This window comes from Poecilia latipinna, unplaced genomic scaffold (genome assembly GCF_001443285.1).
Source record: "Poecilia latipinna isolate Pla-1442-1.1 unplaced genomic scaffold, P_latipinna-1.0 Scaffold54, whole genome shotgun sequence".
In the NCBI taxonomy this organism is placed as follows: Eukaryota; Metazoa; Chordata; class Actinopteri; order Cyprinodontiformes; family Poeciliidae; genus Poecilia; species Poecilia latipinna.
The window spans coordinates 176,925-199,788 of NW_015112670.1; the positions used below are offsets into that span (position 1 = coordinate 176,925).

At 42.1% G+C, this 22,864-nt stretch overlaps 1 protein-coding gene across 1 annotated transcript; it reads left to right on the forward strand.

The window, feature by feature from the left end:
- Nucleotides 1-1,805: 1,805 nt before the first annotated feature.
- On the forward strand, nucleotides 1,806-22,060 carry megf8 (multiple EGF-like-domains 8). The gene is made up of 44 exons (XM_015052924.1): nucleotides 1,806-2,247; nucleotides 2,858-3,050; nucleotides 3,205-3,368; nucleotides 3,471-3,680; nucleotides 3,824-4,004; nucleotides 4,600-4,688; nucleotides 5,046-5,259; nucleotides 5,357-5,540; nucleotides 5,793-5,938; nucleotides 6,025-6,135; nucleotides 6,246-6,397; nucleotides 6,509-6,610; nucleotides 7,104-7,251; nucleotides 7,598-7,761; nucleotides 8,083-8,286; nucleotides 8,786-8,983; nucleotides 9,147-9,407; nucleotides 9,546-9,664; nucleotides 9,763-9,894; nucleotides 10,096-10,209; nucleotides 10,348-10,431; nucleotides 10,676-10,915; nucleotides 11,092-11,276; nucleotides 11,372-11,585; nucleotides 11,673-11,913; nucleotides 12,021-12,153; nucleotides 12,249-12,499; nucleotides 12,659-12,769; nucleotides 12,872-12,990; nucleotides 13,131-13,368; nucleotides 13,462-13,633; nucleotides 13,814-13,977; nucleotides 14,063-14,198; nucleotides 14,280-14,511; nucleotides 14,596-14,722; nucleotides 14,800-15,010; nucleotides 16,205-16,419; nucleotides 16,501-16,696; nucleotides 16,796-16,964; nucleotides 17,360-17,552; nucleotides 17,645-17,815; nucleotides 17,922-18,046; nucleotides 18,853-18,985; nucleotides 19,091-22,060. Exons 1-44 carry the CDS (start codon nucleotides 2,224-2,226, stop codon nucleotides 20,588-20,590), a joined length of 8,670 nt encoding a protein of 2,889 aa, XP_014908410.1. The 5' UTR covers nucleotides 1,806-2,223; the 3' UTR covers nucleotides 20,591-22,060.
- Nucleotides 22,061-22,864: the final 804 nt, after the last annotated feature.

Below are 22,864 nucleotides of genomic sequence, written 5' to 3' on the forward strand. Positions count from 1 at the left end.
TTGTTTTTGTGTTTTTGCCAAATCAAAACTGCATACTTGCCTTTTTACTCGTCTTGGTGTCTGATTCAATCCTTAGAAAAAACTAAAGCAAAAATGTCTATCAAAGTTCTGCACTTTAAATCTTGGCAGGGCTCTTAAATCATTTTAATTGTTTTAGTTTTTGTTTATTTTATCTTTTTTAATGGTTGTGGTGTTTAAGTATGTGCTAGCTTGATCAGAATTGATTCTATGAGGAAGCTCATGTTCTTCACTTTTTTTCCTGACTATAATGTACAGAAACTTAAAGCAGTGTAAACTGAATCAGAACGCAGAAAATGTTATCCAACACTTCAATAAAATGGGTTTTCTCTCATACTAATCATATTTTAATGTCCTACAACATGCTTCAAATATATTTCAAAATCCATGAGCATTTTGATAAGTTATCCAACTGTTCAACTATATTTTCTACTTTATATAGTGCCCTGATATTATTTTTTCACACTTTGTTAAAATTTTCATTGATATATTTTAAAATGTTCTTGTTTTCTTTTTGTCTCATTAAAGGACAAATACAGACTGTTCCTCTGGATTCATGATGCATTTTTTTTTGTCGATGACAATATTTTCACTAACGGGTACATTCTTAAAGATTTCACTGTTGATTTTAGCAGTATAATAAAAAATTACTCTCCCATTCATCTTAAATACCCAGTTATTCTTTCTGGTGGATATCTAGAGGCAAACTACACCCTGGACAGTTCTATCACACAGAGTCAAATTAAACTGCATGCATATTTTTAGACTGTGGGAGGAAGCTGGAGTCCTTGGAAAGAACCCAAGCATACTCCATGTTCCATGTTAAGTACAATATACAAGATTTTTATGTAAAATAGAGCAACAAAAGGAAGAAAATAATTCCAAAAATGCTAGATAAAGGTTTTTAATGTTTTGTTTTACAAATGGGAATATGAAAAGTTTCACTTGATTTGAAGTCTATACTTTGTATCACCCCCTTTCACTACTATTACAGTCACAAGTCTTCTGGCATCTCTCTACCAGCATTCAAAATCTGGCGACTGAATTTTGCTAATTCTTCTCAGACTCAATCTCAGTCACAATGGCTGTATAAGACCTGCTGTAGGATGTTTTTTATTATTATTAAAGCTTGTCACAGATTCTCCAATGGTTTTAGATCTGAACTTAGACTGACCCATTCAAACTAATGAATGATTATTTCTAAATCATTAGCTTTGGTTGTGTATTTAGGATCATTCTGCTCCTGGAAGATGAATCTGTTTTCTCTGACCAGACCACTTCTTTCCACATGTTGCTACTTCCTGATGTGTGTATTGATGCAAGAAGTGGCTTTTTTTATGTGGCTTTTTTTCTACAGCAGCTTTCCCCTTGTCAGTCATCCATAAAAGCTGGATTTGTAAAGTATGTAATACTTGTATTGACATTGTTGAGCTGTGAATCTCCACATTTACCAAGGGCCTCTATGGTGAGAGTAAATTAGAGGCAGACTCTCTTTTATAATTAGGGGCCGTCTGAATGGAAATATGACTGCAGCGGATTTATGAGTATCAGAGTAAACCAAAGTTATTACAAATGCATGCCACAGTTTTAAAATATTAAAACTGTCTTTTTAAAAATAGATGTTTAGTTTTACTGATAAATCCAAGACAATGTCATAAACATCACTGCTTTCTACTCACTGTGTGGCCCTTTGCTGCACAACTTAATCTGACCTTATAAAAACTAAATTTGCAGTGAGCAAGGCTTCTGTCCAGATGTTGAACGTTGTCCTCCATCTCCACTGGATGGCAGTGCTGTTACAGGCAACCTGCAGCTCCGTCTTTTGTGCTGGAAACCTCTGGTCACAGCTAGCCATCCATAAAAACCAAAACAACGACACTGAGCTCTATACCAGAGGGCTGGTAGAGTAAAGGCGTTTTAAAATGTAGTGTGGGTTTGTGGTGGAGATGATGCATAGCCAGGCGATTGTTTTTACAGAAGAGCATCGAAGATCATAACATCGTAATTACTCCGAGGGATGGTCTCTCATGGTTCTCTGCGGCCACTGACGCATCTGGATTTAGCAGAGCTCCGTGTTGCAGCCTCTATTCTCTGCAACGATTTACACTCCACTGCGGTTAGCTAGTCGAGCTAGCTTCGCCAAAAACGACAGGTCGACTCAAGCGGCTGCTTCCGTTATAATACCCATCGACAATGTAACTCATTATGCAATCAAAGAGACGGGAATTGGTAAGTATGGTCTTAAAAATGTGATAATAAACGTATGACGGCCCCTGGCAGTTAACGGTTTTCTGTCGGCTAGCTTAGCAACATTTTTCTCCTCAGCCTTGTTATGATAGCCTTCAGAGTCCCTCCTTTTTAGAAATCCTTTTCATTAACCATTCTCTCTGTTTTATGGGTAAAATACGTGCAGTGGAGAGAGGTATGAGGCTTCTCATTGCGTTTTTATTTGTTTTTAGCTCGTTACAGCCGTTGTTGCATGTAGGCTTAGCATGTAGCTACATGAAAATAGTTTTTTTTTTTCTCTAGAAGCCTGTTCGTCTTGAAGAGCAAATATGGGAGTTCGTATATTTTCGTGAATGCTAGAGTAATGCCCGGCGTTCTGACATAAACTGGTATCCTGCAGAAAAATCAGCAACATTGCGCAATCAAGACTGTGTGTTTTAATATTTCACACCTCATATTGGCTATTGACTGCTTTCATTTGTCAGATGTCTTATCCAGACTTAAATTTATGGTGGATCATGATCTTTATCAAGGAAATCTAAATCCAAACTTACTGTATGTTTATAAGGGATCATGTTTTGATAAAAATTAAAACAAGGCATTCTCCTTTCAGGCAGTGCCAGAGATGGCCTCCCCTCTCTCTGTCTCCTTTGTCATTCTGGTGGTCCTCCTGTCAGCTGAGTCATCTGTGTGCCAGGCAGGGGACTGCAAGGGCCACAGGCAGGTGCTGAGGGGGCTTCCCGGTTATGTGACTGATGGACCCGGAAACTATTCTGTTAATGGGAACTGCGAGTGGCTGATCAAAGGTAGAGTTGGTGCAAGTTGTTGTGCTTATTCACATTACACACTCCATTGGAAAAGGTAATCATAGGCCTAGAACTGTTTCACATTTTGTGATGTTACAGCTTCAAATATTTAATTTTGATATTTGACAAAGCAATATTTTCTCTTCTCTCTCAGCTCCCAGCAACGGTCATCGAATTGTGTTAAATTTCACCTTTATGGACACAGAGTGTACCTACGACTATCTGTTTGTGTACGATGGCGACTCCTACCAAAGTCCACTTCTTGCCAGTCTGAGTGGAAACTCTATGCCTGAACCCATTGAGGCCAAGTCTGGCAAGGTAACTAAACAGAAATAACATGTTAGTTGCTGGGGTTTTTTTTTATTTTTATATATATACAGATATAGTAGATGTTAATACATGTTTGCTTCCTTCTTCCAGATGCTTATTCACCTCTTCAGTGATGCTAATTACCACCTCTTGGGCTTCAATGCAACCTACACCTTCTCTGTTTGTCCTGGAGCCTGTGGCGGCCACGGCCGCTGTGATTCCTCTACATCCAAATGCAACTGTCACCAGGGTTGGGGCGGAGCATCATGTACAGCTCCTCTGTGTCCCCAGGCTTGTTCTTTGAATGGACAATGTGACAAGGTACAAAGAAAGGACATGATTCTATGACCACTCTAACAACCTCTTATTGGCTAATTCTTCAGTTGTATTTAGTGAAAAGGTCTAAAGTAAATTCTTCTGTTTTTATGAATTTAAATGTTTAAGATCGACTGGTTTTGTTTCAGAAAGGAGAGCGTTGTCAGTGTAACCCTGGCTTCCTCGGCCACAGCTGTCAGCTCGGTCTCCGTGACGACAAGGGGGCGGGACAGTGGTGGCGTGTGAGCGAGGGAAACCCTAACGTACCTCCGAGGACAGGCTCTGCTGGCGCGTACCTGTCCTCTACTGGAGCCATGTATTTGTTTGGAGGTCAGTGCAACCCACTGTTGGTGAATTTAAGTATTTACAGAGAACAAATTCTGCTTTCGCTCACTTTTTTTTTTTTCTTTTTTTACAGACTTTTAAGTTACTTGTCTTCTGTTGTTTCTTCATTCTTAGCTTTATTATAGTTTCACTTGGATCACAGATTCATTCATCTTTTGAAATATGTCAATCTTTGTTTTAGCTGCTACTCGTCCTGTTTGTTGTATACAGTCATAAGTAATAATTGAGAATATTATTAAGCATTCATTTATTTCAGTAACTCCATTCACTAAGTGAACATCAAAAGCTCTATAATGATTAGTTGCACACAGACTGATGTTAAGCTTTTATTTCTGTTACAGTTAATGTAAACATATTTAATTCTTAAAAATGTAGAATATTACATCAGATAATTTTTTTTAAAAAGTCATGCGGGTTGGGTGTTATGAAAAGTATGTTTAATAGCTGCTTAAAGCTGGTTCATTTCCAAGTTAACAAGCTCATATAAGGCTTGTTTGTAATATGAAAAATGAGCCTTATCAGAACATATCATTTTTATCGTTAGAAACTGATTTTAATACTTTTTATCTTCTATGCACAGGATTTGATCTGAACAGAGCTCTTGGTGACTTGATCAAGTACAATTTCACTTCCAACCAATGGGAAAGCAGATCTTATGGTCATTCCCCTGTAAGTATTTTTTTTTATATGTAAACACAAAATATTTCAAAAGAGACTATTTAACAATGAGATTTAAAATCGGATTTATATGTGAAATTTTGTTTTTTTAAATCATGATTATCATCTTTAGTGTAAAATGACCCATCATTAACATGCACCTTCTCTTTAATTGAACAGACTAAATGCTTTGTAAACACAGGTGAACATGAGCTTTCCATAAATAGAAAACATCCTAATCCAATAATGAACTGGACTTAGTTGCATTCAAATGAAAAATGTATGTATGATCAAGCAAAAGCTGTTAGAATGTCTACGTAAAATGTTATAATTTTTTTTTCTTCTCATTTTTAAACTCTCTTATGTAAGGTGGCTCGTCACTCCCACACTGCTGTACAGTACATGGGTAATATGGTTATCTTTGGAGGAGAGCTAGCTAACGGATCCCTGGCCAGTGACGTCTGGATGTACCGGCCTGTCCAGGATGATTGGCAACAGCTCGGTTTCTCCCACTCACGCGATGCTCCCAAACTGGCCAATCATGCTGCAGCCGTCGTCGACACCTATCTCTACATTTTTGGAGGTGAGGACGATATCCCTGTATCACCTTGGTGTGTGTGTCTGTGTTGAAATCGAGATAATATTTTGAGAAATACATCTTACCTCTGCCGATGTACCAGGTCGCACTGAGGACGACATGTTTTCCTCGACTCTGTATCGCTTCGGTTTGCACGGTTCAGGACGATGGGAAACGGTTCAGCCCACCGGTGGGAAACCCCCTGCCTCTGCTGGCCACTCTATGGTGTTCCACAGCCCATCCAGGACGTTGTTGGTCTACGGAGGCCACAGGCCCACCACTGCAAGGTACACAACTCCTCAAGTGTGCTGGGTATTATTTACATTTTATCAGGAGGGTGTAAGAGAAAAGTAGAACTGCTACCTGCAACCTTTCATATTAAGTATTTTTTCAAAATTAGTGTGTATTTTTCAAATTAAAGTGAAAAATAAAACTAAGCATTGCATTAAAATCTCGCTTTGATTATAAAGTAACATAATAAACCGATATTAAACCACAAAGAATAGCTGTGCTTAATCATTTTGTAAATTTTTTTTAAGGTTCAGCGTGCGGGTCAACAACACCGACGTTTTCCACGTGGACAGACGGTTTTGGACATCCTTCCGTTCCCGTTTTCCAACCACTGGCCCCAGAGAGAGAGCTTTCCACACTGCCACTGTCATTGGAAACTACATGGTGGTCTATGGTGAGAAAGAGTAAAATTAGAAAACATGAAATAGCTTGATTTGAACTTCTTTTGTATTCATTTTGCTTTTTGCCCCTTTTCACCAGGTGGAAATTTGCATATTCATTACCAGGAAGAGAAATGCTACGATGAGGAAATCTTTTTCTATCATCTGGGCTGCCACCAATGGGTGTCTTCTGGGGAGAGATGGTCATCCAGTCAGTAACTCTGTTTTTTTTTTTTTTTTTTTTTCCTCTCTTTTTTTCTTTTTATAGGCTTTTATTACCTGTGGATATTTATTGCATACATTTTTTGTATTTTTCCTAAGATGGTGAAGCTGTGAGGGGGCGATATTCACATGTTGCAGCGGTGATGGAAGGACGTGTGCTGCTGGTTGCTGGTGGCTACAGCGGTGTTGCCCGGGGAGATCTTGTGGCTTACAAAGTACCGCTGTTTGTTAGTAGTGATCAAGGCGACAGGGTGAGTCAAAGTGCTCGACAGCAAATGAATACAGAATAATACGAAGTCAAAACTGGAGAGAAACAGAACAAAAAGAAAACGGATATTTAACTCAACTTCCTTTTAATGTAGGATGCCGTTTGTGCTGAGGCGCTTGATGAAAGTATGTGCCTGAAGAACCCAGAGTGCAGCTGGTGTGAAGGCCGCTGTCGAGAGTACCAGCCCACCAATCCGGTAATGATTTCTGCAGTTTATTTTTTACAAGATTTGAACCTTTTATTGATTGGACCTGATTGGTGATCAACAGGTTAAATGTTAAAACATTTTTTATCTTTTTGGCATTGGAAATAGGAACTCACAAAATTAAATTATCTATAAATCCATCAACCTAAACTTTGCATGTACTTCTCTTTTTAGAGCTTAATATTGACTGTAAAAAAAAAAAAAAAAATCAGATAAAACAGGGAGACTTATAGTTTGATGATGGGGATAATCTCTACATATTATGTTGGATTCAACTAACCTTTTAGCTCTGTCAAAGAACCCAAAGGCTATTTTGTTCTCTCTTATATGTTTTAGTCCTTAAACTGAAACAAGAATGGGTCCAAGTCATAATTAGCAGACCAGACATCAAAGAAACCCCCAAAGACTCCTTGTTCCTCTTATGTGTTTTTCTGTGAATGCTTGTCTATATTTCCTTTGTAAAACATGAATTTTCTGCTCACAGTGTGGCAGCACTGGGTGCTTGGGCCTGGCTCGCTTCCTGTCTGACTGCCAGTCCTGCCTGGTGTTCAGCGGCACGCCAGCGTCTCTGGCACGAGCCCCCGGTGAATTTGGCTGGTGTGTTCAGAACGAGTCCTGCCTGCCAGTGTCAGGTGAGACGTAAGGAGGGAGGAAGGAGGGCGGAAGAGAGGGAACTAAAAGATGTTGGGAGCTGACATGGGAGGGACGAGCCTTCTGTGTGATTGTGTTGCTCTGGCGGAGTTCAGTAACTTGACGGCGCTCAGCAGTGATTGGACAGGCTGCTCAGACGCTGATTTGGCTCGTCTGTCCAATCACGGTGTGTGATCATGCCTCTTTGCTCCCAGAGAGCACAACACACAAAAGTCACAAATTACATTGCAGTACAGTAGTTAACTATAAGAAACTGCTGTATATTAAAAGTCTTTAAGAGGTCAGATGTGTTACTTGTGTGCTGACCTCTCCCTCTCGGTCTCACAGAGCGAAGTGCGTGCCGTGTGGACCAGATCTCAGGGGCGTACGGCTGGTGGGGGGAGCGTACCCGTTTCCTAACCTCCCTCCACTCCTGTCGCACCGAGAACTATGTCCCGGGACTGCACCTGCTCACCTTCCAGCACCCCCGCAACGACTCCCAGCCTGACAAGGTACGGAGTCTAAATTTCAACTGCTCACTGTTCTGGATGTGGTTGTAACTCCTTCCCTCTCTGTTTACTCCTAATCCTCCTTCCTTCCTTTGAGGCTGTGACTCAACTGCTGTTCTCCAACTTCTTTTTTTAAAATGATACCTCCATAATTTTTAGCTCTTTTATTTTTACTTTTTTTCTCTGTTTTGCATAGACATGACTTTATTCTCCCAAGTAGTTACAAACATGTGGTGCGGTTTATAGAGAATAGTTCTCCTGTTGATGTGTTTCCACTTCCACCTATCCCTCCATTATCCTCCATCCACTTCACCCCTTCGCCAGGTATCCATCCTCCGCACCACCAACATCATTCTAAGCCCCACCACAGAAATGGATGTGGCCCTACAGTTCAAGGGCTTCATCCACCCCCTGTGGGGAGGGCCTCCACCCGCACCTCCTCCCACAGAGACCGTCTTCATATGGGCTCGCATCCAGAGGTTCCACTTTGAGGCTCGAGTGGCATCAGGACCCAACTCCACCCAAATGGTAAGGACAGCAGCTTCAGAGCCGCAAATGGCTCTTAGAAACTTTGGCTAAAAATGAAAAAAGAACCAGATAAATATTGTAAATTTAGATCTTGTAACAAATATGGGTTTGTAACATTTTTTCTTTCAGTTCACTCTTGCAATATTTGCATTGGAAAAAAAAAATTGTTGTTGTTTTATCACTTTCCATCCCACAGACCCATCCTCATTCAGCAAAATCTTATGTTTATCTTTATTTTAAATTCTAAAAGTAGAAATAAAATGTTTTTTTTTTTGTTTTTTTTTTTAATGGCAACAAATTTCCTTAGCACTCTTGGCAAAAGCATTTATATTCCTTAGTGTTTTGATGTATTTTACAATTATGCACAGCTTTCTTTTGGTTTATCACATGCAATCCCAGTTAAATGAGGTTTAAAGTTGTAACAAAATGCAATAATGTATGGGTATGTTGAATTATAAGATGATAGGATTGAACTAAGCGCCTTACTGTCCAATTGAAGGAGGTGGTGGGTCGCTGGGCAGCCCAGCAGGAGAAGGAGCTGAAGCTACTGGCCCGACCAGATGGAAGTCGACTCTTCTCCAACCTGACCAGGGGGAACCATTACCTCGTTCAAGCCGAAGGCTTCCTTAACAACTCTGGCTCTGGACAGACGAGTGAGATGGCCCTGATCTGGAACAGAACATTACCTGGAGGGAGTGTAAGTACTATCAATACTTCAACTTTTACGGAGCAGTAATGTTGTAAAACCTGTAACTATAGGAAAGATTGTGTTTCCTTTCCTTGTAAATTTCTATGCAAATAAATTTCACAAATTCATTATGGCTAAGGTAGATTAAAAACCAAATTTCCTTCCCCTCCAGGAGATTTCCTTCCTGTTCCTGGAGCCGTACCGCTCTGGTTCCTGCTCGGGTTACATGTCCTGCCTGGCCTGCCTGTCTGACCAGTCGTGTGGCTGGTGTCCGTCTCTGTCCCGCTGCCTTCTGCGAGACAGCCCAGACCTGGAATACTGTCCTGAGACAGAAATGGTTGAAGGCAAAGGAGACGGTCAGCGCCATCTGCTGTTGGCACCGCAGCACTGCACTCTGTGTGAGGATTACAGAGATTGCTCTGCATGTACACAGGTATGAAACGAAATGGTACCTTCGTACCCACAACATCAATGTTGTCACCCACAACATTGATGTTGTGTGTGACTCTTCTGCAAATATGTAGATAATTTTGAAAGTTTCATAATATTTCCATCTAACTTTGGTCCACAGGACCCTTACTGTGAGTGGCAGATTAACTCTAGTAAGAAAGGCGACTATCAGTGCAGCCGCAGAGGAAGGTTGGAGGGATCCATCCGTGACCCAAACGGGTGTCCTAAAGTCTGCAACCAGTGAGCAGAAAAACTAAAATACAAACATTTTTGCTGTATGTTACATGATTTGGAATTTGTGATTCATCGTAAATTGTTTTCTTCTTTTTGTTTCAAAGGAGAAGTACGTGCAGTGAGTGTCTGTCCAACTCCAGTCAGTGTGCATGGTGTGAATCTGCCCAAGCTTGCTTCTACTTTGCTGCGTACCTCACAAAGTATCCCTACGGAGAGTGCAGGGACTGGTACGACAGGTAAAACAACGACACTCTGCTAAAATCTTCTGCAATTGTTGGATTTATTACTCACTTGACATTATATCAAATTATGTCTTTGTAAGTAATTTCTGATTGAACATAATTTGTGTATTTACATCTTTTAGACACATTAGCTGAATATTTTGCATGTGAGATTAACTTGAGTGTTTACTTATTGGTTCTCTTCTTAATCCTCAGTGTCCATTCGGTTCCTCAGTGTAAGCAGTGTTCAGCTTTAAACACATGCACAGAGTGCCTGAGAACATTTCAGTGTGGCTGGTGTGGTGACTACAACAATCCCACTATTGGAAAGTAAGAATGGCCTATTATAAATCTGATGTTATTATGAAAAAAATGATTAGATTTGTGGGAGTGGAAAAAGAATCTGCATTAATTTTAATCAGAGGTGTGTGAAAAGTCGTGTGTGTTTTTTTTCTGTGCTTGTTTTAGGTGTTTGAGGGGAGACTGGGCAGGAATGGATGATCCATCTGTGTATAACTGCAGTGTGGCTGTGGCTGAAGCTCGAGCTGCAAAGTAAGTGAACTCATTACACTTTGATGAGTCATGTTCCAAGCTGCCTTTATCACAGAGTGAAGATTTAATCTGGGATAAGTTGCTAGAGTTCATTACTATGCTAAAAATGCATGTTTAGTAATACTTCTTAAATATTAACAGGCTATAGCAGTTGGTTTTGATAGTAGTTAGAGATAATAACCAGAAAAATGTAATCTATCCAGTTATGTCTTGATATAACTCAGTGGGGTTTTTTTTTTCTTAGTCCTGAACCTCAAACTTCAGCCCCACCCAGACCCCTGGAAATGGAAATGGAGATGGAAATCTTTGATGATGAGGAGAAAGATGCAGTCTGGTCTTACCCCACATGTCCTGATGTGGAGGAATGCAGGCTGGGCCTCCACAACTGTCATCCCTTTGCCACGTGCATCAACACTCCCACCTCATACGAGTGTCACTGTGAGAGGGGATACACCGGCGATGGCACGCTGCACTGCAACCAGACGTACGAGTTCTCTTTGAACATGTTTTAGTTGTCACTTTCCTTGATCTCAACCTGATGAGATCAAGGTTGAGATCAAGGAATCATAATTTAAATCAATCATAACTTAAATTTCTATCATTTAAGTTATGGTTGAGTATGCGATTCTAATGTCAAGTTACATTTCTCCGCTTTCCCAGTTGTTATAATGAATGCCGTGAGGGCCAGTGTAGCGGCAGCCCTCGGTTTGAGTGTGAATGTTCTCTGGGCTGGACGTCCGACCCCGCCACGCTGGTTCTGAGTGGCGTTGAATGCGACGTGGACTGTGGCTGCAACTTCCACTCCACCTGTATCACTGCTCCTGGAATCTGTGATGAATGCCAGGGTGAGGCCATTATCTACTTAATTTTATGTTTTAAACAGTTGCCAGTATTGTCCTTAGAATACAATGTTCACGGTTGTTGTTCGCTTGTCTTTCAGACTGGACTACAGGCCCTCACTGTGAATACTGCCGTCCGGGGAGCTTCGGCTCCGCCCTGGCCGGAGGTGGTGGCTGCGTTCCTTGTGAGTGTAATGGACATGGCGACCCGCTCCAAGGTTACTGTCACAACCTGACAGGCCAGTGCTACTGCACCCACAACACTCAGGGGCCGCACTGCGAGTCCTGCCTTCCTGGTTACTATGGAGACCCTAGGTAAGAATTATTTGCTTTTCACCGCTTTATCTAAACAAAACCAATTTAATGGGATAAACTCGGCTAAATGAATATTCCCACAAACAGGAACAACGGCACATGTTACCGTCAGTGCCAGGGCCGCTCCGTCCTGCTGTCCTCCACCTCTTCCTCAACCGTCCCCTTGTCTTCGTCTCTGGGATGGCAGAGTGGCACAGAAGGGAAAGGAGGACTTTCTCACTGTCTTTGGGTCTTATCTGTCACTGAGAAGCTTGAACCTTGCAAGCCCAAACAGCTCTGCCCCCCAGTAGCGCTCACGTTACACCCAGACTCCCACACTTACTGTAAAGTGAGTTCCAGTGTTACATTGTTATTAATCCACTCATGGAATACTGATATTTTTGAGCTGCTGTGACATTAACTTGTATCTTTTTTAATCGTGTGTTATTTTTGCAGAATTCGTACGTCTACGTGTTTGATGGCCTCCCTCGTTTTCTGCCCAGTGGAGTGGTGCGTTCCGATCACAACCTCATTGGAGCGTTTTGCGGAACAACAAGGACTCAGCCAATCACAGTCGAGGCCACCTCAGGTAAATGTTTCTCATCCCTTTTAATGTCTAATTTTGAGTAGGCACCTAATGCACCTTCAGACGTCACAACGTTGCATCTCGTTTATGAACACTAGGCGTGATCTCAGTCTACTATGAAGCCAACGTCTCTTCAAACAAACCTCAAGGCTTCAACGCGTCTTTCTGGGTGCGACGTTGTCAGCAGAGCTCTGATGAGGATGAAGAGGGGTCCGCTGTGTGTGCAGGGGGAGCCCAGTGTCAGGGTGGGCTCTGCCAGTGTCCTCAGGGATATGGGGGGCCGTACTGTGACCGACCCATGTGCCCTCAAGATTGTGGAGCAACAGAAGAAAGAGGAGTTTGTAATATTGTAAGTTTTCTGGTGGGAAAATTTAATTTTAGCTTACTTTTCTTTGGAGAACTGGACTAAAATTTATTTTTACAATTTAGATGAAACCAGGTGTGACAAATAAACTTGTTCACATCAATCCTTTTGGATATCTAACTGTCATTATTTGCTGTGTTTTAGTCTCTGGGAGTTTGTGTGTGTTCTGAAAGCTGGACCGGCTCTGACTGCTCAGTTCTGCGAGACCCCAACAGCTTGATTTGGGAGACTCTGTTGGACACACAACTGACGATGGTAGGTCCTAAAACAAACATGATCGAAATACGTTTCATTTCCAATTGGAGCAGTTCGTGAATTACAAATCCATCCTGACATTCAAGCACTTCTGTTTTACAGAAACAGGCCCATAGGTTCCTGCACAGGATGGGACATTCTCTGGTAGCTGGACCTCAGGGCAACCTGTGGATGTACGGGGGGCTTTCTCTGTCAGACGGCATTCTTGGAAATGTGTACAGGTGGGATGGAATAATCTGAGATAAAATCAGTTTAGGTCACAGAACTCTGAGAGGTTAAATGTTTGAAATTTTTAGGCGCTTTCTTTCTTGTCCACTTTGTCCTTCAGTATAAATAGCAAGTCCCCCTCTGTTTGGTTTAGATATTCTGTGTCAGAGCACCGTTGGACCCAGATGTTGACCAGTTCTCTAGATGGAGGGGCGACTCCCAGCGCTCGCTATCACCACGCTGCTGCGCTGCTGAACACTTATGATCTGGACTCTGGAAGCCACGAGGGCGGTCACAGCCTAATGTTAGTGGTAGGCGGTGTCACTGAAAGTGGTGTTGCCATGGATACCTGGTGTCTCAATCTCAGCAGCTTGGTCTGGAGAGAACACAAGGTTAGCAATTGTTTTATCACTGATTTAGAATTTTTTTGTGTGTAGGGAAAAAAAATGTCTAAATGAAATCCAATGTTGACCCCTGTCTGACAGAGCTCAGTGCTGCCCCCGGTGGCCGGTCACACTTTAACCGTACGTTGGGACTCCTCGGTTCTCCTGATCGGAGGCTACTCTCCTGAAAACGGCTTCAACCATCATCTGTTGGAGTTCAACCCTGATTCAGGGAACTGGACAATTGTCCCCCACACTGGAACGCCACCTACAGGTTCCATAGCTGTTGTTTTTCACATTAAATAACGATACATCCACTGATGAACCTTCAGTTTAAAACCTCAAAAGGCTCTTGTTATGAAAATGTATAGAACAGTCAAGAGAAATGTAGATGGATGTTGGTAATGTGTTTTTCTGCTCAGAAATCTGATGCTACCCATTTCCTTTTTGTCAGGGTTATATGGCCACTCAGCTGTGTATCATGAGCAGACTGATGCCATCTACGTATTTGGAGGCTATCGCTTTCATGTGGAGACAGTGGAGCCGTCAGCCGAGCTCTACAGCCTGTATTACCCCAACCTGACCTGGTCTCTTCTGGTTCCCTCACAGGGGATAAAGGTAACAAGTTAGACTTGTTTTTATGTTTTTATATGCGGTTTGACCACCTCACACAATGCTGATGAATTGTCTATTTGCTTTACAGCCCCTGTCCCGTTTCTTCCACGCTGCTGCTCTGATCAAAGACACCATGGTGATTGTAGGTGGGAGGACAGAAGCAGAAGACTACAGCAACTCTGTGTCTCTGTACCAGATCAACTGCAACACCTGGATACATCCTGGTGATTCTCTTAATATTAAGCTGCTGCTTCATTTCAAAATATAATATTCTATGAACTAATAGTTTTCCATCTGTCATGCAGTTTCAGCTGTTGGAGATCCAGTCAATCACTCTGTGTCTCTCGCGATGACAAGCTGGGGTGGTCGTCTTTTCCTGTCCGGTGGCTTTAACGGTGTCACACTGGGTAGACTCCTAACTCTGACTGTGCCCTCTGACCCCTGTGCCCTCCTGCCCACAGCAGAGGCCTGCAACACCACCACAGGCAGCTGTGTGTGGTGTAGGGGTACCTGCACTTCTTCTGATGCTGCAGAGAGGTAACACACTCTGTAAACTAAGCTTGAAATGATCTGCAGCTACTATAGTTAATGCAGCTTACCTGAGACATTAATTGTCCCCAGACTTGGCTGCATGTTGGGTCATTCCACCTGCTCCCCGACTCCTCGTCAGCCAGATCAGTGCCGCAGACTTAAGACCTGTAGCGAATGCCTAGCTCGGCATCCCAAGACTTTTTCCAGTCCACCTCAGGTAACATGCTTTGATTTTAGAGTATCTGATTAACAAAACATTCATTAAACTTAAATCTATATTTTTATTTTCCCCAGTCTGCTTTACAGTGCAAGTGGTGCACAAACTGTCCAGAAGGAGCTTGTATCAGTAGCTCTGTCAGCTGTACATCGGAACATGACTGCCGGATCAACCAGAGAGAAATTTTCCTGTCCAGCAACTGCACTGAGACCAGCTGCGAGGCTTCAGACTGCCCCAAGTGTACGGCTTCTGGAAAATGCATGTGGACTCGCCAGTTCAAACGCACAGGTACACAAGTTTATCTGGTGAAAATCCCAGTTTATATCAGATACAGTAGTTTAAATAAAACATTATTTTATTTAAACTACTCTATACAGTAACAGCTTTTAGGTATGGTAAGGTAATTTTATTTATATAGCACATTTTCAGCAACAAGGCAATTCAAAGTGCTTTACATGAGTTAAAAGGAAATACAAACAAAATAACAATCGAAAGGAAAACAGAAGAAAGAAAACTAATCTAATGTTGTTCTAAAGTATGTAAACTAAGTGCTCCTGTTCAGGATTGCTAAGTATCTAATTCCATTTCTAAATAGTTTTAGTTCAAGTCAAATAACTAATTCCCAAGGGCATCTTGGTTTAGAGATGGTCTAAGCACTCTTTGGGGAAAAAACTTTAGTTGCATTTTGAAATTTTTTCTGTTGCTTTTTTGAGTGTGGAATCAATGGTGAATTGTCATGAGCTACATTATGTGAAAACGTGTAAGAAGATTCTTCTCAGTGATGATCTGAAAGCCTTTTTTATGAGGAGGGTTTAAGAATTATGTCAATACCAGGGTATTCAAAGTGCATTTTGTGAGCCATTTAAGATTTAAGACCGTTGTAATAATATTTTACATCTTTGGCCGCAGTTTAAGAATGGTATTAATAAATGGCCACTTTAAATTTTTTTGGGAGGTGAGAAATTCACAGAATAAAATTTTTATTTTCTTTATTTTACCTATTTGACAAAAATCAGGCTGCTTTGTTCTTGTCATTAAATTATCGCAAGTTTGTATTTTATGTAGAATACTAAAAAGACATTTTTTGCATTTTTAATTTAAAAAATGTTTAAATTAAGAAAAGTTTATTTTTTGCAGGCAGTCTATACATTTAATTATCTGGTTCACATGGCAAATCATTTGAACTCCTCTGATTTAAACTCCTCCAACCTCTATTGGAATGATCAATGCTAACATATTTTATTAAAGTAATAAGAAAGTTCTTATGAATCTTACATTTTTTTTAAAGGCACATAGACTTGTGATACATTGACTTATTCTACATTGATTACAGGTGCTGTCGAACACTGGTTTGTGAAACCTTTATTTGTTGAGGATATGAGGTTCCACATGTATTTGAATATTTGTGATGAATTCAGATTTAAGGCATTTATGTCGTTCATGTTCTACCAAATCGTTGAATGCAGTGTGTTCCTCCTTCAGGTGAAACAAGACGAATCCTGAGCGTGAACCCCACTTACGACTGGACGTGTTTCAGCTACGCGCTGCTCAACGTCTCCCCCATGCAGGTGGAGTCGTCTCCGCCTCTCCCATGCCCTCCGCCGTGTCACACTCTGCATAACTGCAGCCTCTGTCTGGGATCTAGGGGCTCTGATGGGGGCTGGCAGCACTGTGTGTGGAGTATGGCTCTGCAGCAGGTAAAATCTAACAGCTTTACTTTTCTTTAATTGTATTTAAATAATCCTAATATCCAACAAAACCATCTTTCCATGTTTCAGTGCATGAGTCCATCTTTTGTGCCTCTTCGTTGTGAAGCGGGCCAGTGTGGCCGGCTTCTCTCTGGGGGAGACTCCTGCTCTCCAAAGTGCTCCCAGCTCACCCAGTGCTCCCAGTGCATCGCCAGGCCTCAGTGTGGCTGGTGTGCTTCTGGGGGAGGCAATGGAGCTGGGCGCTGCTTACAAGGGGGAGTAGATGGTGAGAATAATTTTCACTTGCAGATTTCAAAAAGCAGTCTTTCACAACGTTACAAAAATATTAATGTTTGTCTAACTGTTACTACTGATCCCATTCCAGGTGTGAGTGAGGGCGTTTGCCCTGTGAGAAACAGTACTTGGTCTTTCCTGGATTGTCCAGAGGAGGATGAGTGTGCCAACAGTCATCACCATTGCAACATCACTCAGGACTGCCACGACTTACCTGAGGGCTACCACTGCACATGCAAGCAGGGTTACATACTTAATGGGTAATGAACAGCTGTCAGTAAAGCTGCTTTCTCATTGTTTTCATCTCATGTACGACGGCTTTTCTAAAAATGTGTTTTTGCTCAATTTAAGACATAAAATGCATCTTGTGACACATCAAATCCTGCTATGTCAAATAAATATATATTTCAAATATTGCATGCCTGTGTTTTATGAAACATGCATGTTCTAGGATGTACAATATTAATGAGAAAGTAGGTCAGGCTGCCCTGCTGTTGGCACTAGCTCAAGGATTTGGTATGCAGAGGTGAGAGTATTCATCAGTACTGCATCAATGCAGCATGAGATTAAATTAACGTGTAGGAAACCACACTGCGCCTTATTGTAACCTTATATGTTTAACGAGATCTCAATCTCTTGTGTTTCTTCCCTTCAGTGTTTCTGGTCAGTGTGAGCCGGTGTGCGCACAGGGCTGCGTTAACGGGACCTGCGTGTCCCCAGGGGTTTGCCAGTGCCACTTTGGCTTTGTTGGAGATAACTGTTCGTCTGAGTGCAAGTGCAACAAGCACAGCAACTGCACCAGTGTTGACAAACCCGATGTTTGTCTGGAGTGCCACAATAACACCCAAGTAAGTGTTAATAAAAGTCTAACATCGACACACTTTTTTGTTTCCATATTCAGTAGTGATCAGTGTTTTTTTTTTTTTTGCCTGAATTCCAGGGTATTCACTGCGAGAAATGCAAGCCTCTGTTTGTAGGCTCTGCAGTAGATGGCGGCACCTGTCGTCCATGTCGGGACTTTTGCCGTGGAAACGGCGTGGTGTGTCTGTCCCGGGATGAATATAATAAGGCCATCGAGAACCCTCATCACTTCCCTGTAGACGCCGTTGAGGTACGTTTCTGAAACTCTCCTGTCTTTTTTCTCAGTCTCTAACAACAAATACACCAGTAAGTGTCCTTACTTTTTCCTTTTCCTTGTATCCTTGAATCATATTCAGAAATGGGTGTCTGAAGGTCCCACAGAAAATACTGCCGTGTGTGTGAATTGCCAAAACAACAGCGTTGGGGACAAGTGTGAGGGCTGCCGTCGTGGCTACTTCTTACTGAATGGGAAGTGTGAAAAGTGAGTACTGCTTGGTGCTCAAAAAACGATTGATTCACTTTTTTACTACCATTAAAAAAAAACCTCTTTCACCCAGCATTCAGAAAAAGTATTCATAGCTTTTTTTTAATCGCATTTTCCACAAAGTTAAATGGATTTTATTAGAATTTCATGTTATAGACCAAGAAAAAGTTGCTAATAACTGTGAAGTAAAATGTAACCCACAGTTTACAAACTTTTATTGCGAATAAAATAATTTCTGCCTTCCAGAAGAACACTTCTTTAAAAGTCTTAATATACTCTATCATTGACCTATTTTATGATGCAGTTTGCTCTCTATTGTTTCCTTTATAGAACAGCTGAGATCACGCCACATAAAAGATGTGTAATTAATTAACACTAGAAGGAGTTAGTTTCATTTATAATTATCCTTTATGTATTAATTTGGAGCATGAAATCCTAGTAGTAGACTATGACAACATCTAAAAAACTTCAAGGGTGTAAAGACTTTTACAAAGCACTTTTTAAGAAGTTTCGTTATCCATTACAAAATGTATAACTCACGTCTCACTGTTATTATTGGTGAGTGTAATGCTGGGCCTGTCAGACATGAACATAACCTACAATGCAGAAAACAGTAATTTGGGATTTTTTTCAAGGCAATTTGTGGTGTTTTTCTATCTGGATTAGTGCAACCAAAAAGCTACCAAGTCAACAGAAATCTTCTTGTGCTGTAAGACAGAAAGCTGTCATGCATATGTAGAAAACAAAGAATATTTACTCCTTTCTAAATGCTATTTGTTGCTGATGTTTTCCCTTTATTGCAGATGTCAGTGTAATGGCCATGCCGACACATGTGACGCCGATGGTAGCAGTTGCCCCTGCCAAAACAACACAGAGACCTCGTCCTGCCTGAGCAGCACCTCTCAGAATGATCGAAAAGACTGTTACAGGCAACAAGTACGACAAATATGTTTGTGTACAAGAATGTCACGTTCTCCTTTTTTCTGCTAACCGTTACTGCTTATTTTTTTTTCTCACATTTTGTCTTGCTCTCCCATTTAGTGTGCCAAATGCAAAGACTCCTTCAACGGGAACCCAGTGAACGGGCGCCAGTGTTACCGTCAGTTCAACGTGGACTCAGAGTTCTGCTTTGACCCCACGTCCCAAACAAACTGCTTCCACGACCCCACCATTCGCAACCTGCCCAAGGATCGCACCGTGTTCTTCGCCGCTCAGCCAAAGTTTACAAATGTGGACATCCGGGTCACCATTGACGTCACCTTTGGAGAAGTGGAGGTTTATGTCTCAAACTCGCACGACACCTTTATAGTGGACGTGGACCGTTACACGGGGATTCACACTATTAAGATAGAGGACGAATCAGCAAGTCGAGGGACAGCTGCAGGGGCAGATAAGGACTCTCCTCCGTCCCCTATAAAAGTGTTCGCCAACGCCTCGTCCAGCCTGGGAGGTCCCGTGCTCTCCCACAATCCCCTGCAGCTGCAAGCCAAACCGCCAGGAGCAGAGAGGGAGATCAGAGAGGAGCGAGCCGAGGGACTCATCTCGTACATCACCGTGTGGAAGCCTCAGACGGTGCTGATCGTCCGCGGGGTTCGGGACCGCGTGGTCATCACCTTTCCCCATGAGGTGCACTCCCTGAAGTCCAGCCGCTTTTACATCGCTCTCAGAGGTGTGGGAACGGATGACAGACAGGGCGAGTCCCAGGGGCTGCTGTTTGTGCGACAGGACCAGGCCCACATAGACCTCTTCGTCTTCTTCTCCGTCTTCTTCTCCTGCTTTTTCCTCTTCCTGTCTGTGTGTGTCCTGTTGTGGAAGGTCAAGCAGTTCCTGGACTTCCGTCGGGAGCAGCGTCGCCACATTCAGGAGATGACCAAAATGGCTTCCAGACCCTTCGCCAAACTCACCATTTACCTTGAACCGGAGGAGCCTCAGCTCATCTACCTACCTACAGCTGGCGGCGGGGTCGGGGGCGGCACCGTATCCATCGCTCACGCCCGCACGGGCAAGCTAAGCGGCGTGGTGGTGGGCCAGAGGGGCAGAGCGGGACCGGTCTATAAACACGACCCGGGCTCCGGACCCACAGCACACCACCACCACCACCACCATCACCTCACCTTGAGTGGGGGTGGCAACAGCGGACAGCATCTGCCACTGCACTACTTAAACACCCATCATTACGCCAGCACCACCACAGGCACCCAGTCCTCCCATCATCACCATCCATCCACGTACTCTGGCTACCAGCAGTTCTGCCGCTCTGACCCTTTCCTCTCGCAGCTCATGGGCTTCTCCTACTCCTCCTTCAAGGTGGGGCCCATAACCCTGGAGCCCACAGAGGACGGCATGGCCGGGGTAGCCACCGTCCTGTTCCAGCTGCCTGGCGGTGTCTTGGCACCGAATCGTGCCTGCTTGGGCTCCGCACTGGTGACCCTGCGCCAGAATCTGCAGGAATACTGCGGCCACGGCAGTGGAGGCGGCCACCCGGGGGCGGGCGCGGGCCGCAAGGGTCTGCATCAGCACCTGACCACCATGGCAATGTAGGAACGAACGCAAGCAGCACAGAAGAATAGAGATAGAGACAGATGTGGAAAGCCTGTAAAGTGTTTGGAATATTATAAATTATTTTTTTTTTCTTTGAAAGAATCTTAGCTGAAAGGCAAAGTCCAAAAGAAAGTTACTGTACAGCCAGTAAAATGAGCTTTTTGAACAGAAATGTACATACACTGTATAATGAATTAAGTGTCTTATGTTGTATGACGTATTGCTCTACGGTATTTCAGCGCTTCACATGACCAAGTCAGCTGTCTCTGCAATGCACTACAACTGCTACTCTACTAAATAATATGTGGGTGTGCAATCCCTAATGAGGTAGGACCACACTACAGGTGAGCTCTGGTTAAAAGTTATTCGCCAAAAAACAAGAAGGCAGTTTAGATCAAAATGCGCGCTTTGGAACCAACATGTGCTTTATGCATTAAAAAGGTGACAATCAGACAGTGTTAAATTTTATTGCAAAGACACTAAAATTGGTACAAATTAATGTGCGTCATGTTAATTGTCAGCCAAGTGCAGACACAGTGTTGCTTGTGAGACGGTTAATTTATCAGTCAGTATTAGTGATTTCTAACTGCAACTCGATACGCGGCAGGCTTGTCAGCTGCCTGTTTCTGTTAAACTCTTTGGTATGGTTTTGCATATTCATCCACCTTTTCTGTTACTTTTCGTCTTATCTGCCTTCACTTTATGCCTTTTCTGCGAGTCAGCTGGCTTACACTTGAAACTTTTTGCGGTAAACGTGTCCGGTGCAGCTCCTGGAGAAAGTTTAAATGATGTTCTACATTTCATGTCTTGTTTTGTTCTTTTAAAGAGATGACAAGGTAATGTTTTCCACATCGGTATTCTGTTCTGTCTCTAAAATTATTTGTCAAACACTACAGGATTAGTCCATAATAATGACAAAATTATGCTTTTGAAGCCATTGTTTTGCTTTCATGTTAGTCTGACTGGTTACACAAAATGATTGTAATTGCTGACAAGGACTAGTTTAAAAATGTATCTGTTAAGAACTTTGAGAAGGTCTGAGTGCATTTTGAGACTGAATCACTGTTGTGTTTTCATAGTATTTACTTTTCTTTCCGTTTCTCTTTGCACTGCATGGAGCCAGCGGCTTCCTGACCAACATTACGCCATTCTCTATTAACACGTGGTAAAGAAATGAACTGGCAGTGAGGCTCCTGGATTCTTATCAGATTAAAAAAAAAAAGAAAAACATTTTCTTTCATCAACTGCAAAATAATGAAGCAAACGTTATTAATAGGAGCCCTCTGCAAATAAGCTTTTGTCTTGTAACTTTGTGCATGAATTGATTTTTGTTTACATGCTTTATTTTTGTAAATAACTTATGTTGCGTTTGTTCTTTTGTTTTCAAAGAAAGGGAACAGTATTGTGCAAAAAGACTGAGTAAAGATTCAGCGTCCTGAGTCAGCTGAAATAAAGTCTCTGGAAACATGGCTGCATTTTGTCTTTATTGCACCAAATATTTAGATCCAAGTGACTGTTCATGTTTTGTTTTTTAATTTGTTACAAATAAAATTCAGAAATTGTGGCATGCATTTAACTTAGCAAAACCGTGTTTTGCTGATATTATAGGTCCAAGTCTATAGGTTGTTTTTACCAGCTCTGCTTTTTACCCATTCCTGTTGCTCACAATTGCACTTAGGTCCAGACTTTAACTAGGCCATTCCATCACAAGAATATGCTTTGATTTAAACAGTCAAGTCTATCCCTGGTTGTTTAGGGTCATAGTCCTGCGAGGAGAATGTGAAGCCCAACCTCACGTCCTGCAATCTGAGAGTTTGGGGCTGAATTCCAGCTTCTTGTCTCACGTCGGTTAATATATACTGCTCAAAAAAATAAAGGGAACATTTCACTTTAATTTTGTGTGTGGCTCCAAATCCAGGCCTCCATTGGTTAATAAATTTGATTTCCATTGATGATTTTTGTGTGATTTTGTTGTCAGCACATTCAACTTTGTACAGAACAAAGTATTCAATGAGAATATTTCATTCATTCAGATCTAGGATGTGTCATTTGAGTGTTCCCTTTATTTTTTTGAGCAGTGTATTTTACTAGTTGGCTTTTGACAGTTGCTCTTATTTTAGGGGTATGAGAGGTCATAGCCCTAAAATATGGGTGTATGACCTTACATGGCTTACAAAAAATAAGCCATGTAAACATTTTGAAAGCCATGTAGAAAAGGAAAGACATCCCCATAGCAGTTTTCTTGCATGTTTGGTTTTTGACAAGACCATTACT